Source organism: Rhamphochromis longiceps, linkage group LG9 (assembly GCF_057381845.1).
Source record: "Rhamphochromis longiceps isolate RC_006_pf linkage group LG9, R_longiceps_female_GT1.1, whole genome shotgun sequence".
In the NCBI taxonomy this organism is placed as follows: domain Eukaryota; kingdom Metazoa; phylum Chordata; class Actinopteri; order Cichliformes; family Cichlidae; genus Rhamphochromis; species Rhamphochromis longiceps.
The window spans coordinates 35,589,312-35,603,503 of NC_140565.1; the positions used below are offsets into that span (position 1 = coordinate 35,589,312).

Genomic DNA, 14,192 nt, shown 5'->3' on the forward strand with positions numbered 1-14,192 from the left:
TCTTCAGCTGCTGCGAGGTTAATGATGCTAACACACCGCTGGAGTCTGAGCTCTGGGACGTGATTGGTCAGAGCGTCCGGCTCGCACTTCTGACAGGTGACATCATGGCAGCTGAACTCGACCCCTGTGAATCCAGATGAAACCGGCCAATGAGCATGTTTGAACACACCTGAGTCCAGCTGTGAGCTGAAGCGTGGTCAGTGGGAGGAGGAGGTGGAGCACTGCTAATAATAGAGCCTTGTTGGTTTAAGAGTGACCCAGTTCCACAGAAACGTGGTGTGAGAGATCACGTTGCTCAATCTGAGGCCGCCGTTTCATCAGACGAGCACAGGACGCTCCGCGGCGGTTCTGCAGAGACGCCACGTGCACGAGCTGCTTCCACACACAGGACCTCAGACCCACGGCACGTTCAGCCAAAATATACACATCAGAGCCCAGCACCACCTCTGTCATCCTCCACCTCAAGCTCAGGATTCACATACTCACTCTGCTAAAGACAAAAAAGCAGCCATGATTAGCCAACCAATCACCTCTCAGCCTGAGAGAGCAAGCAGCATCAACGGCACTTCCTCTAATGACCACTAGAGGCTCCAGCAGTGGGTCAGCCCCACAGACTCCCAGGTTAAAATATACACGTTTACATCCTGATAAACTGTTTTGGTCTCTAGTGATCATTAAGGCTCAACGTTAGCATTATTAGGGGCGTCAAGGTCACATGTATTTCTGTAGCACATTTCCAGACGGACGATGCTGCACAAAGTGCTTAACAACATAAAAATGTGATTAAAAGGAAACAATATAAAACAGTGATAGGACACGAAAAGAATTAAAACAATAACTAAGACTATTAAAATAAGACCAAAATGTCTGGGTCAGTGTGTTAAAAGCCAGAGCATAAAAATGTCTCTTTAGTAGTGATTTAATAAAGTGATCAAGTGTTTGTGCAGATCTGATATTTAAAGAGAGACTGTTCCAAAGTCTGGGCCCTGCCACACAGAAGGCTCTATCACCACGAGATCTGAGATCAGTCCGAGCTGGACCTCGTGGTTTTTCCTGGAGCACGAACAGAGAGGAGCTCAGACAGGTACGAAGAGCTCGAGCGTTAAGAGACTTAAAAACAAAAAGTAAAAGTTTAAATTGTTTCCTGTAGGAGACAGAAGCGAACACTGGGGTTATAGGCTCTCTGTTTGGTACCAGTTAGCAGGCGAGCAGCTGCATTTTAGACCATCTGAAGACGATGGATGGAGGCCTGGTCGAGACCAAAGTACAATGAATTGCAGCAGTGCAATCTGCAGGTAAGGAAAAGGTGAATGACACGTTCGCAGACGTTAGCTGGGAGGTCCGGCTTTGCCTTGGCCAGCTGTCCTAACTGAAGGAAGCAGGACTTGAAATATTTTGGATGCCAAAAAAGTCGTAAAGGTAACGTTTGAGTTTAAAGTTGAAGCCTCGTGTCCACAGGCTGCAGCAGAGGCTCATGGGTACTGTAGTGTTTGGGGCCTTGCCAGCCTGACAGACTGAGACTAAATTCTTAAATTCGCTGATTTTCCAGTGGACTCTGGCAGCAGCAGATCCAGCTTCGACTGAAACCTTCCTCCATCGCTGGGCGCCTCCGTCCGTGTTGACAGACCAAACAGATGTGCTCAGGTTGGTCAACAGCAGCAGTTCGGGAGGACCTCTGGACTTTGACCCTCGAGGCCACGGCGAGCATCAGACACTGCATGTTTGTGCAGCGTTGCTGTGTTCTCATCAGAGCGGTGAAAAAGAGCCAGCTCTGAATTTGTTCTTGGACCTTCCTCTGATATCTGAAGTGCTCTCTATCAATGGCGTATTTTAATATCTGATTTTAAATCTCCAGCCTGTAACAGTGATAATGAAAATGATGCATGCTGAGTAAATTTTCCAGCGTGCTGATGTTTAGTGAAACGTGCACAAAGCTCCAGTCTGGCTGGACATCGGGCCTCTTCAGGCAGCGGAGAGAGGAGAAAAACTCTTATTTGAACTTATCGAATGGAGTTTCTCTCCTCTGGCTGACTTCAACCTTCAGCGAGCGCCATGATAAGTTTACGGGGTCGAGGTCAGGACTGTGGAAACGCTGCTGAGTCATTCTGTCAGCGTGGGTCTGCTGCTCGACCGCCGTGTTTATATACCGAGAAGTTTATAACTATGTCTCAGTCCATCAACCTGTTTTCAGGATTTTTGTCTCACACATCAAAATCAGTGATCATTGTTTAACTATGTGAACTCAGGCCTGTGTAAGTATCCGAGTACTGACCAGTTCAAATATAAAGACAGTAAAAACGTCCTGTTACGGCAGAAGATTATCAGAATGTTATTTGTTTGAATTTCACTGCAACATAAAGCATGCAGAAAACCTTTAACACTAAAATATAGAAAATGTTGTTTTCATGTCATTTTCATGCTGGACTGAGTGAATCTCACAGGCTGCAGCACAAACACAAAATATCAGAAGTTTGAACTCGAGTCTGCAGATGGTGCTCGGATTTATGTTTATTTCAAGACCCGCTGCTCTGGCAGAGGCTGATGCTTCAGGTTAAAATGCACTAATCACAGTTATCCTCTAGATATATGTTGGGAAAGTATTTGATAAATGAAATTAAAAGCTGACTGCATTCATTATAAACATTCAAGCTTTTTGCCATAAAAACGAGCCGCTCCAAAATCCTGCAGCTGGACTGTAACCGGGAGCAAACTGGAATCATTTCATGGAAAAAGGAAACTTTCAGAGCTGCACACATCAACCCTGCAGTCTGACCACGCCACTGATCTGTGACACGAGGAACTGAAGCCCAGACCTGCAGCTCCGTCACGGAGAACATCTGGTTGTAGGAGGAACTGAAGCCAAACACCAGCTTCAAGTGGGATCTGAACCTCTGAGAGGAGGCCCAGAGTTACCCAGCTGAGCCGGCTCACGCCGACCGAGCCTGTCGCGCACTAATGAAGAGCTGATCTGACTGAAGTGTGAAACATGGCTGCGTGTTTGAGCTCAAACACAGAAAAATGACTCAGTGAAACTCTGAATCCAGACCAACAGATAAGGGGGAGTTTACTTAAGCTGAACTTGAACCTGAGACCCTCATAGCTGTGACCCTTCTCCAAACCTGCTGAGCCGCTCGCCTGTGTCCACAGCGGTGTGGAGGTCCCACTGTGGCAGTGGTGGGAACCATTACAAACTCACTTTCTAGAAACAAGAAGCTGAAAGCTGGATTTGAACCTTCAACCTCTGCTCAGAGCCTCAAACTGATCTGCTCTGATGATGACCCTGACTGAAGCAGGCGGCTCTTGATTGGTCCAATCTGTGTAGAAGACGACTGAAATGATGCAGGCAACGCCCACTTTAATGTGAGCGCGACAGACGGTGCGTTTGAGAGTCTGAACCGCCTCCTGCAGCTAATTTCCCTCGGGATGAATAAAGTATTCTGATTCTGATTCTGATTCTGATGGAGAAGCTTCTCTGTGGACGATCTGCACACAAACACACACAACACAAAACTAACACACATGGAAACAGAAATAACGGCCTCAACAAAGGTTGTTGGGTCCAAATAAAGCACGATGAAACATTTATGTATGAAAAAAACTCTAAATGCAACCAAAGCACAAAAGTCCTGCTGAAATAAATCAGGATGAATCTCACACTGAAGAAAAACAGAAAGACTTCGGCTTCCAGCGTCACTTTTATTTGTTTCAAAGGACACATCGAGTAAAACGACAAAACTTGACATCCTGAACATGAGCAGCTTCATTTTTAATCAGGTCACAAAAATCAAACAGTTTCATTACACTGTGACGTCACACCAAGCCCAAGCGTGACAGAAAATGCACTCAGCAGTTAATCCATCTATTCTTCAAATCAAGAGCTGGAGTCCAAGAGCGGATAGTTGGGTTACCTGTAAAAACTGTCAGCAGTTTAAAGCGTCCTCTGAGAGAAACATCTGGAACTGTCTCTAAACACATCAAAGGCTCAGTGTCAGAGGTCGGTTTAAAAAAAGGCACTAAAGGTTTAAAACCAAGGAAACAGAGGTGAGGCGTGCTGGGCCTGCAGCCTGAGACTAACTCAGCTTCACTGATCTGAGCACGGGACAGAGAGAGACAGGTGCCCAGCAGCTGGTTTACGCAGGGGTGGAGAGGTTTTACGCAGAGATGGAGAGGTTTACGCAGAGATGGAGAGGTTTACGCAGAGATGGAGAGGTTTACGCAGAGATGGAGAGGTTTACGCAGAGATGGAGAGGTTTATGCACGGCTCAGGTGTCGTGGAAGGCGGCGCTGACAAAGGGCGCGTGGCCGGGCACGCAGCGGTACCTGACGGTGTAGTTCTGCCCCTCGTTGTTGTCCCAGAACTCCCCCTCCTCGCACTTCAGGTAAACGGCGAGGTGCACGGCGGAGCCGGGGTCTGCGAGGGGCGGGATGTACACGGTGAAGGCGAAGCGCTCCCCCACCAAACCCGGCTCGTTCGCAGCCACGGGCACCGCTTGCGCGTCCATGTGGGACAGCCAGCCGTTGAAGGTGTACCTCACTCCGACCTCCTTGCCGGCGCAGCCGCTCAAGACCCGCACGTGCCCCCGCACGTCCAGCTGCGTGGCGGCGAGCCTCTCTAGGCAGACCCGGTGCCGCTGGACTCTCCGCTCCGTGTCCCGGAGCTCCGGGAGGTCCGCGCGCAGGCCGGCGGCGAAGCTGTGGCACAGGCTGCTCAGGAGGTCCTGCTGCTCCAGGGGGAAGCTCCTGTGCCGGGACAGGACCTTGCTGGGGATCTGCGGCTCTTCCAGGGAGTTGAAGTGCTTCACTCGGGCCAGGCTCAGCCCCATGGAGTCCGCGAACTTCACGCGCTTCCTGACCTCCTCCGCTCCGTGGGGTCCGTTCAGCAGCGCCGGGTACGCCGGCAGGGACTTTGCTCTCCTCCGGTCCCGAATGAACCTCTCCAGCTGAGACGCGTCCAGCTCGTCGTCCAGGTCTTCCTCATCCGCCCCCTCCTCCTCCTCCTCCTGCTTCATTCCGTTCTCCGTGTGCTCTCCGCCGGCGTGGATCTGAGGGGGTGAGCGGGACATGGGTGCCCGGCAGCCAGGCGGCCTGTGAGCTGCGGGCGGGTCCGGAGTCCGGCAGCTTGTATAGAGCCCCCCGCCCCCTGTGACAGCAGAGCGCGTGCAGTCCTCGGGGCGTAGCAGCTGTCACAGAGACGGGCGCGACGTCACGTAACAGACCGTCAACCTTCACCTGTTTGTGCACAAAGAACAAAACAACAACACAGACCCTCTGACGCGCGAGGCTCCGCCCACAAACACCTTATCCAGCAGTCTCTGGACACACACACACACACACACACATACCTGTCTGACGTCATGTGGCTCAGTCAGCAGCACTGTTACATAACAGTTGTGAGCGTGCGCAGAGGATATCAAATCAAATCAAATCACTTTTATTGTCACATCACATGTGCAGGCACACTGGCACAGCACATGCGAGTGAAATTCTTGTGTGCGAGCCCCACAAGCAACAGAGATGTGCAAACACAACAACACAAACGAGCAAAATACAAGAATGGCCAACCTGAAACTAATAAATATATGTACAATATATAATAGTGTATGCATTTCTGGATGTGTATACTAAATATTTTCCTACGTGTGTGTGTGTGTGTGTGTGTGTGTGTGTGTGTGTGTATACACATTTTTACAAATTAAATAGTAAAAAATAATAATAATAATAAAATATATAAAATATACAGAGTTGAATATGTGCAAAACAGTGGCATTTATATACAGTATGGAGTGCATAATGTTAAAGTTCCAGTAGTGAAGCTGAGGTGTCTATGACGTGTTCAGCAGTCTGATGGCCTGATGGAAGAAGCTGTCTCTCAGTCTGCTGGTTCGGGACCGGATGCTGCAGAACCTCCTTCCTGATGGAAGCAGTCTGAACAGTTTATGGCTGGGGTGACTGGAGTCCTTGATGATCCTCCCCGCTTTCCTCAGGCAGCGCTTCCTGTAGATGTCTTGGAGGGAGGGAAGCTCACCTCCAATTATCCGTTCAGAGCACCGCACTACTCGCTGGAGAGCTTTGCAGTTGTAGGCGGTGCTGTTGCCATACCAGGTGGTGATGCATCCAGTGAGGATGCTCTCAATGGCACAGTGATAGAAGGTCCTGAGGATGCGGGGGCTCATGCCGAATCTTTTCAGTCTCCTGAGAAAGAAGAGGCGCTGCTGCGCCTTCTTCACTGTTTTGTTTGTGTGTACTGACCACGTAAGATCCTCAGCCAGATGTACACCAAGGAACCGGAAGCTGCTCACTCTCTCCACAGCAGCGCTGTTGATGGTGATGGGGGTGTGTACTTCTCTGCACCTCCGGAAGTCCACTATCAACTCCTTTGTCTTTGCGACGTTGAGGGTGAGATGGTTGTCTTGACACCAGTGGGTCAGGGCACTGACCTCCTCCCTGTAAGTCGTCTCATCACCGTTGGTGATAAGACCCACCACTGTAGTGTCGTCCGCAAACTTCACAATGATGTTGGAGCTGTTAGTGGCTGTGCAGTCGTAGGTGTAGAGTGAGTATAGGAGAGGGCTCAGTACACACCCCTGTGGAGCACCAGTGTTCAGTGTGATGGGGGATGAGGTGATGCTGCCCAGTCTGACCACCTGGCGTCTGTCAGACAGGAAGCTAAGGATCCAGCTGCAGAGGGAGCTGCTCAGTCCTAGATCCTGCAGTTTCCTGTCCAGCTTCGAGGGAACGATGGTATTGAATGCTGAGCTGTAATCTACAAACAGCATTCTCACATACGTGTCTCTCTTGTCCAGGTGTGACAGGGCAGTGTGTAGTGTCAGGGCTATGGCATCATCAGGATATTATTGGACCACAGGCAGACCTCACAGGTTCGTGGAAGTGGTGGAGGTCACGATGAGTGGGGCAGCTCTCTGGGGCAGAGCGGGTCATCATCACTTGGCAGGTCGATGATTCGATCCCCGGCTCCTCCGCTCTGAACCCTGGATGTGTGTGAGCGTTACAGGCACAGGGGAAAAGCCGGTGGGAGGTGAGGAACACCTGACCGGTCATTTCTTCATTAGCTGTGTGTCCTGATCGAACCCTCTGAGCTCTGAGGCAGATCCTGGTGTGATGGTGCTGCTCCAGCAGAACTCTGGCTGGTGCCGGAGGTTCGGTCTCCAAACGAACCAATCACAGTTGCCGGAAGGCTGAGGTCACCTGACCAGGGACAGAAAAAACAGTGGAGTTGCCTGAATCCTCTGTGGCGGCCAGTTGTGGCCCCAGAGCCACATGTTTGACACCATAAAGTTTAAAAGAGGTGAAAGCTGCTCGATGAGGTCACGGAGAGCTGAAGTCCAGCCAGTCCCGCTCTGTTATGTAACGACGCTCCACGTGACTCCACAGCTGCGTCATCCAGACGGCCAAAACAAACACGTGACATCATCACCACCATCATCCTAACATCATCCCATCGTTACCTTATTAGGAAGAGCAAACATGGAGGATTTAACCTTGTGTTTAGCTTCGCCACAAATCTCTCTGATCATTTCCACAGGCTGCAGGAGGAGGAGCCTGTGGAAGTGATCATGTCTGTTTCTATAGCGTTACACGCTTCGATTGACATTAGACGGTCAGATCATTAACTGGATCTTTCTGTGTTCAGATGAGCTCCTGAGGGTTTTTAATGCTCTGAGCCTCTTTACCTCACAGGAGGTCACCAGGTCATCCTGCAGCTCTGCAGAAACGCTGACAAAGCCAGGGCTCGGTTCCCGCTTGGGATGAGGTTAATGGGGTCAGGTGGGGGCTCGAGGCTGAGTGTCCAGTTTGGTGTGCTGTGGACTGGGTGGCAGAGACAGCAGAGGTCCTGTTGTTCATCACAGAGTCATCAGTTCCTTCATATTTCAGAGTTAGAGTGACAGTAAGCTTAAGATCAACCATAGTTTAAGAACAGACAGTATTTATGAATGGATGAGAGATTTTAAAGAGAGGTATGAAGATGACACAAGAACTGATCAGAGGAACAGGTCTGATGGAGAGATGGACCCACATCATGCTCAGTGTGTAGAAGGAGGTCCAATAGTGAGAGTCTGCAGCCATCTGTGAAGCACGACGGAGGCTCTGTCATGGCTTCACTCGAGTCTACACGCTGCCGGGGCAGTAAACGCTCACCTGGATAGAAACTCTGTCCGAGCCCGGACCTCAGCATGACTGTGGGATCATCCTCACAGAGAACAGAACAACAGAAACATCCAAAGAAGAGCTCCGAGTGTCCTTCCAGAGGCCCGGAGATCCTCACAGCTCAGAGGTCAGACGGAGCTGCAGACTCTTCTCCTGTCAGGATGTTTAGAAACTTTAAATAATGCTTCAGTTTTCGGATCAACTCAGGTAAACAGATTCAGAACGACTTCCTCACAGCTGCACAGGTTAGTGATGGGTCGGTCGCGAACGAAACGGCTCTTAGAGCCGGATCTTTGACGTGAACGACGCGAGCCGGCTCCTTATCGCGAGCCGTGATTTTTTTTTTCTTTCTCTCTCTCTCTCTCTCTCTCGCACTTTTTTTCCCGCTTCACTCCGCACGCGAGCCTTGTGCTTTACACTGGGCAGAGGGGGGAGGGGCGGTAGTTACACTCAGTAGCACAGGAACAGAGCGGGAGGGAGAGAAAGAGAGCCAGGGACAACAACGTCACATTAGAAAGGTATAGTAATCATCCACAACTATTTTCAGTAGCAGATGATGAAAGATTCAGAAAGTTTATTCATGCAGGTCCATATGACAGAGAATGTGCATCTTCTTTATGTTTTCATAGTTTAATTTATATTTAATTGTGTTGTGGTTTGCAGTGTTTTGTGTTGTTTCACTTTAAATTTGTTGAAAAGGAAAAAGCTGAAAATGTAAATAGTTAAAAGTTGAACTGTGAATAGTTGATTTTTGTATTATATGATTTATTTATTACATTTTATGTGGAGTGAATAAATAAAAGTATATTTACGGTGGCCCCTACAGACAAAGCACATACAAACTCAAAACACGTACAAAAGACAACAGAAGTGCTCCAGGATGCTAAGGGGCAGTGGTGAGCTTTTGTTACCTCATGGCTACACAAGCCAGCAAGTACCAATGACCGGATATGGTGTGTGGTAGTAACAGGTAAATGAACTTTTGCTTAATTGCTTAATTAAAGCAACAAAACAACCTGAAGAGCCGGTTGGGAGCCGAAATAGTCGGCTCTATTTAGTGAGTCGAGCCGAAAGAGTCGGTTCTCTAAAAAGAGCCGGAAATCCCATCACTAGTACGGGTGTATTTAGCGCTGTGGCATACTCCCCCACGTTTTCCCGACTGCAGGACTGCGTCACCGGTTTGTTTACTATCCCCAGGAGTGACGCAGCTGTTACATAATGGAGTCTGACTGAGCTCGCGCAGTCACACCGGCGCGTGGCTCTGTTGTTGTTGTTGTTGTTGTGCGCACGCAGGTGTTTACGCGACAGCAGCTGATGTGAGAACAGCGCACGCGCTCTGCTGTCATCGTGGGGCGGGAGTCTGAAGACAGGTGGAGACAAGACCAGCGCGAGGACTCCTACCGGATACGAGCCTCGGCACCCGGGCAACAGCTCTCCTCCACAGACCCGTGAAAGTGCCACGGAGAGAGGGATGGAGGAGGAGGAAGACCTGGAGGACGAGCTGGACGCGTCTCAGCTAGAGAGGTTCTTGAAGGACGGGAGGAGAGCAAAGTCCCTGCCGGCCTGCCCGGGAGGAGCCCACGGAGTGGAGGAGGGCAGGAAGCGCGTGAAGTTCGCGGACTCCATGGGGCTGAGCCTGGCCCGAGTGAAGCACTTCAGCTCCCTGGAAGAGCCGCAGATCCCCAGCAAGGTCCTGTCCCGGCACAAGAGCTTCCCCCTGGAGCAGCGGGACCTCCTGAGCAGCCTGTGCCACAACTTCGCCGCCGGCTTGCACACGGACCTCCCGGAGCTCCGGGACACGGAGCGGAGAGTCCGGCGGCTCCGGGTCTGTCTGGAACGGCTCGTCGCGACGCAGCTGGACGTGCGGGGGCACGTGCGGGTCCTGAGCGGCTGCGCCACCGGGAGGGAGGTCGGAGTGAGGTACACCTTCAACGGCTGGCTGTCCCACATGGACGCGCAGGCGGTGCCCGTGGCTGCCGTCGAGCCGGGTTTGGTGGGGGAGCGCTTCGCCTTCACCGTGTACATCCCGCCCCTCGCAGACCCCGGCTCCGCCGTGCACCTCGCCGTTTACCTGAAGTGCGAGGAGGGGGAGTTCTGGGACAACAACGAGGGGCAGAACTACACCGTCAGGTACCGCTGAGTGCCCGGCCTTTGTCAGCGCCGCCTTCCACGTCCCCTGAGCCGTGCGTAAAACCTCTCCATCCTGCGTAAAACCTCTGTATTTAAAGCTGTCCGTTCGTCGCAAAGCTCCTTCCTCGCTTCTGTCTCTGACCTTCAGCTCTGGTGTCCTGCTCTCTCTGGCTCACTGTGCTCAGTTCCTGAGGTCAGGACGCGTCAAAGTTTCAGATGTCACAGCAGGAAAAATGAAATCCTGGCAGAGAAGTTTCAACTTTTCTTTTTAACTGTGACGTGGACACTGCTCACTGATGGACAGTAAAGATTCCTGAATGCTGTCACATGATTCATGTTTAGTAAAAGTAACTGAATCACTTTGGCTGTTTGCCTGCTTCTCGTGACGTCATCACGCGCCGCACTGTAAAACGATGCTGAGCTGAACAGGAAGCAGATTCTGACATGTTGAAGGAGTGTGAGAGGAGTGAGCCTGTCCTCTGCCTTCGAAGCCAGATGTTTCCTCTGTGGTGTTTTTAAAGCTCCAGATGTTTTCAGTGGTGATGCCGTGTCCTCTTCAGCCTGGATTGGTCTGATTGGAGGGTGGTGGCGTGGATGCAGAGAGGAGGTTCCCTCCTGAGCCCATCAACCACAGAACCAGGTCCGACTGTAGAGCAGCGCTGCCACCAGCAGCGGTCAGTACTGGGTTCTTCTAATAAGAGGAACAACAAGTTCTTTATCATTTTATGGGAACCGTTCTCACGTTGCTGGGCAGAGGTGAAGAACCTGTCTCCGCCTCCACTCTGGGAGGATTTTTCTACAGCAGCATGTCAGTGAGGAGCTCATCACTGCTTCTCTTTTCTCTTACTGAACTTTTTAAAAGTTTAAAATCAGTAAAATATCAACATTTATGCAATAATTATGCAAAAGATATTTATAAGCTTAAGCTGGGTCTTTGTTACCTGACGCAGGAACAAATACTCCTGTTGTAGTCAATGGTTGTTTGACCTCTGTGACCTCAGGACCTGTGAGCATGAATGAAAGAGGAGCTGAGGAGCACTACAATGACCTCCTTGAGTTTCTCAGAGTAAAGCTGGCGCTCTCAGACGCTCTGTTGCTACAGCAACCTCACAGCAGCCATGTTATTGGTCACATGATGTCATTAAAAAGGCTCCAATAGCACAAACACGGCCCAGAGGTCCTGTGCTGAGCCTCTGCTGGATGTTAGAGGAACTGCAGGTACTTTCAGCTGGAGGGTGGGGGTGTATGGACGAGCCCGGGGTTCAGGCTCATCACAGAGGTCACAGCTGAGCCTGCAGCTACATGCTAAATGATGTCACACAGTCTGGTGATGGTAGAGCGAGGCGTGCACGTCGCTGTGTAGCTCCTGCAGCAGAGTCTGCAAACTGAAATCAGCAGGTGCAGCCGCACTGACTGAAGCAAGTATTAATCTTTGCTTTCAGCTGTTTTGTCACAGATTTGTGAAATGATTTTTGAAAGAGCTCACGGATCCGGGTGCGACGCCGTAACAGGAAGCCCTCATTGCAACAGGTTGTGAAATTTCTTCACTGCCAGATTTTCCACAACCAACCGTCAGCAGTATCACTGCAAAGTGGAGACATGAAGGTGCAGCACAGTGAGTGGAAGTCCCCAACCCTCCATCACCGCAGCGTCCACACAAGCCGCTCAGCAGCAGCTGCGCCTCAGCTGCCGTACGACACGTACTTTTAAAGCAAGCATGTTTTATAGCGTTATTTTATATCCTGGTCACATACAAGGTTCTGGTAGCTGATTGGCCAGACTGTCCTGTAGCCATTTTCTCACTTTGGCTCCACTGTACAAGCCGACACGTGTTTCTGTCATTGGATGGTTTCTCTACACCTCAGTGAGTCTGGAGCACATGAAGTCTGCGTCTGCACAGAAAGCTGTAACAACCCTTCACATCCTCCAGTGGACCAGACTGGAGCCATTACCAGGCCATTCCCTGCTCCCAGACCTTATGTTTGACACCTCTGTTTTACAGCACGACAGCACGTGTGTGTGTGTGTGTGCGTTTCATGAGCATCTCGTTTACCTTTAAACCTGCAGCCTCTGAGCGGCGCAGCCTGTAGTTGGTCTATTTCGCCTCTAGGTGGCAGCATTTGTCCTTTTCACCTCCCTCTGTGGGCGCATTCACTTCCATAAACTGTTTTTATTTTCATGGCACACATTTAGTTTCTGTCCAAATGATCTCCTCGTGTCCTTCTTGTGTTGTTTTTAGGTTCCCGAGCGCGTGACGGCGTGTGGCTGCGCGTCCTCCATGTGGCGCTGCAGAGCTGTCAGTTTATCAGTGCAGCTGCTTCCTCTCAGCCTCCATCTCTGAACGCTGATGAGCTCCAACCTCTCTGCTTCAGCCCAGAGGAATCCCAGCATTTCAACAGGAAGCGACACTTCAAAATAAAAGCCGCAGCCTTTTATAACTGAGAATGATTTAAAGTTGTGTTTTCTGACCTGTATTTCTACACGTTCATCCTCCAAACCATTTAAATATGTTTCTGTTTCGATTATCCTGCATCCACCATTTCCCACATTCCACAAAACCCTCAAACAACTCTTTCCTGTGACCTCGTGTGACCTTCTGATGTGTTCCCACCACGATTTAATGAACAAGTACAGCAGGTGTAAGACGATCAACGAGCATCTGGTTGTTTGTTCCCATGATGGAGAACAGGTCTGACACTCCCAGGTTAGGATTGGAGCCACACCCATCCTTCCAGGTCGCTGCGCTCGGTCAATCGGCTTCAGCTGAGACCACAGCGGGCGCTGTTTCTGAGAGTGATCCACGAGCTGAAGCACCGACGCTGACCGGAGACGTACCTGTACAAGAGGAAGCCGAGGAAGAAGCAGACGGATGGGATCGTAGAGAAGAAGAGTGCGGCGATGACTCTGCTCTCTGAACTTCAGTGAAAACCACGAAAGCAGCAGACCTGAAACACCCCGAGCTGGAACGGCTTTCTGTGACCCGTCGCCCACGAGGTGACGGAGAGTTGAATGTTTGTGTGACAATAACTGCGTGCTTCTCCTCTGCTGATTTACAGTTGGATGTTTTTTGCTCCAGACGACGAGCTTGAGGATGATGATGAAACTTTTCTCTACTGAACACAACGTCCAGATAAACACAGAACTTTTGGGGAATCCTGGTGTTTTTTCTGCCATTTAGTGCCGGTCACATGACCCGATCATGTCTCTGTAAATCAGGACTCAAACGGCCGTGACTACGACTGGACGAGCAGAAGCTGCGCGATCCCACGGACGCTGCTGCTCGTCTGGAGATCCTTGACTCCGTCACATCCATCACAGCTGCTGCTTTTCTTTAAACAAGGCCTCGTGTTCGTCATCTGGCCTCGCAAAGGCACTTTGAATAAATCTCAGCTGGACAAACTCGACGTCTGAATGTTTTTATTCGATAATTTCCTGCAAACACAGCAGCACGAAATAAAAAATGGCAGTAAATCTGACCTCGACTGCGTGTAGACTGTACGTAGAAGATGGACGTGTGCGTCGGTCTGAATGAGTCGGCTGCGTGTAGCAGCCAGTCTCTCTTTTTAACCTCAGTAAAATCTGCCTGATGGTCTCAGTCGCAGGTTTTAGTCGTTTAGATTTTGTCCCAATTCAGGGTCAAATGATTTAGGGTGTGGCTACTCTGTGATTGACAGCGACCAGCTCCTTCTTACGCCAACATCCTGCTCCTCGTCCGCCGGGTCATACTTCCTGTCCTGGAAAAGCTTTAATAATGACGCCTGTGAGTGAGCTCCAAAGGCTCAGTTTACCACACTTTTTCTACTTTTGGGTCTCTCTGATGTCACAGAGAGGAACTTATACGGTCACCTAAGGAACAGAAGCTCCACCCACCTGTTGTTCAAACCAGCCAATCAGAA

General features: G+C 50.4%; 2 protein-coding genes across 3 annotated transcripts; one reads left to right on the top strand and one right to left on the bottom strand.

The window, feature by feature from the left end:
• Positions 1-3,682: 3,682 nt before the first annotated feature.
• LOC146662785 (protein phosphatase 1 regulatory subunit 3G-like) lies at positions 3,683-5,289 on the bottom strand. Its single transcript, XM_085417695.1, has one exon. It carries the CDS (start codon positions 5,061-5,063, stop codon positions 4,263-4,265), a length of 801 nt encoding a protein of 266 aa, XP_085273821.1. The 5' UTR covers positions 5,064-5,289; the 3' UTR covers positions 3,683-4,262.
• Positions 5,290-8,645: 3,356 nt separating this feature from the next.
• LOC146662786 (protein phosphatase 1 regulatory subunit 3G-like) lies at positions 8,646-13,589 on the top strand. 2 transcript variants are annotated; one of them, XM_085417703.1, is made up of 2 exons: positions 8,646-10,349; positions 12,536-13,589. In XM_085417703.1, the coding sequence occupies exon 1, from the start codon at positions 9,638-9,640 to the stop codon at positions 10,304-10,306; it is 669 nt and encodes a 222-aa protein (XP_085273829.1). In that variant the 5' UTR covers positions 8,646-9,637; the 3' UTR covers positions 10,307-10,349; positions 12,536-13,589. The 2 variants fall into 2 exon arrangements, with proteins under 2 accessions (XP_085273829.1, XP_085273828.1); XM_085417702.1 differs by having other exon boundaries at positions 8,646-10,296.
• The last annotated feature ends 603 nt before the right edge of the window (positions 13,590-14,192 follow it).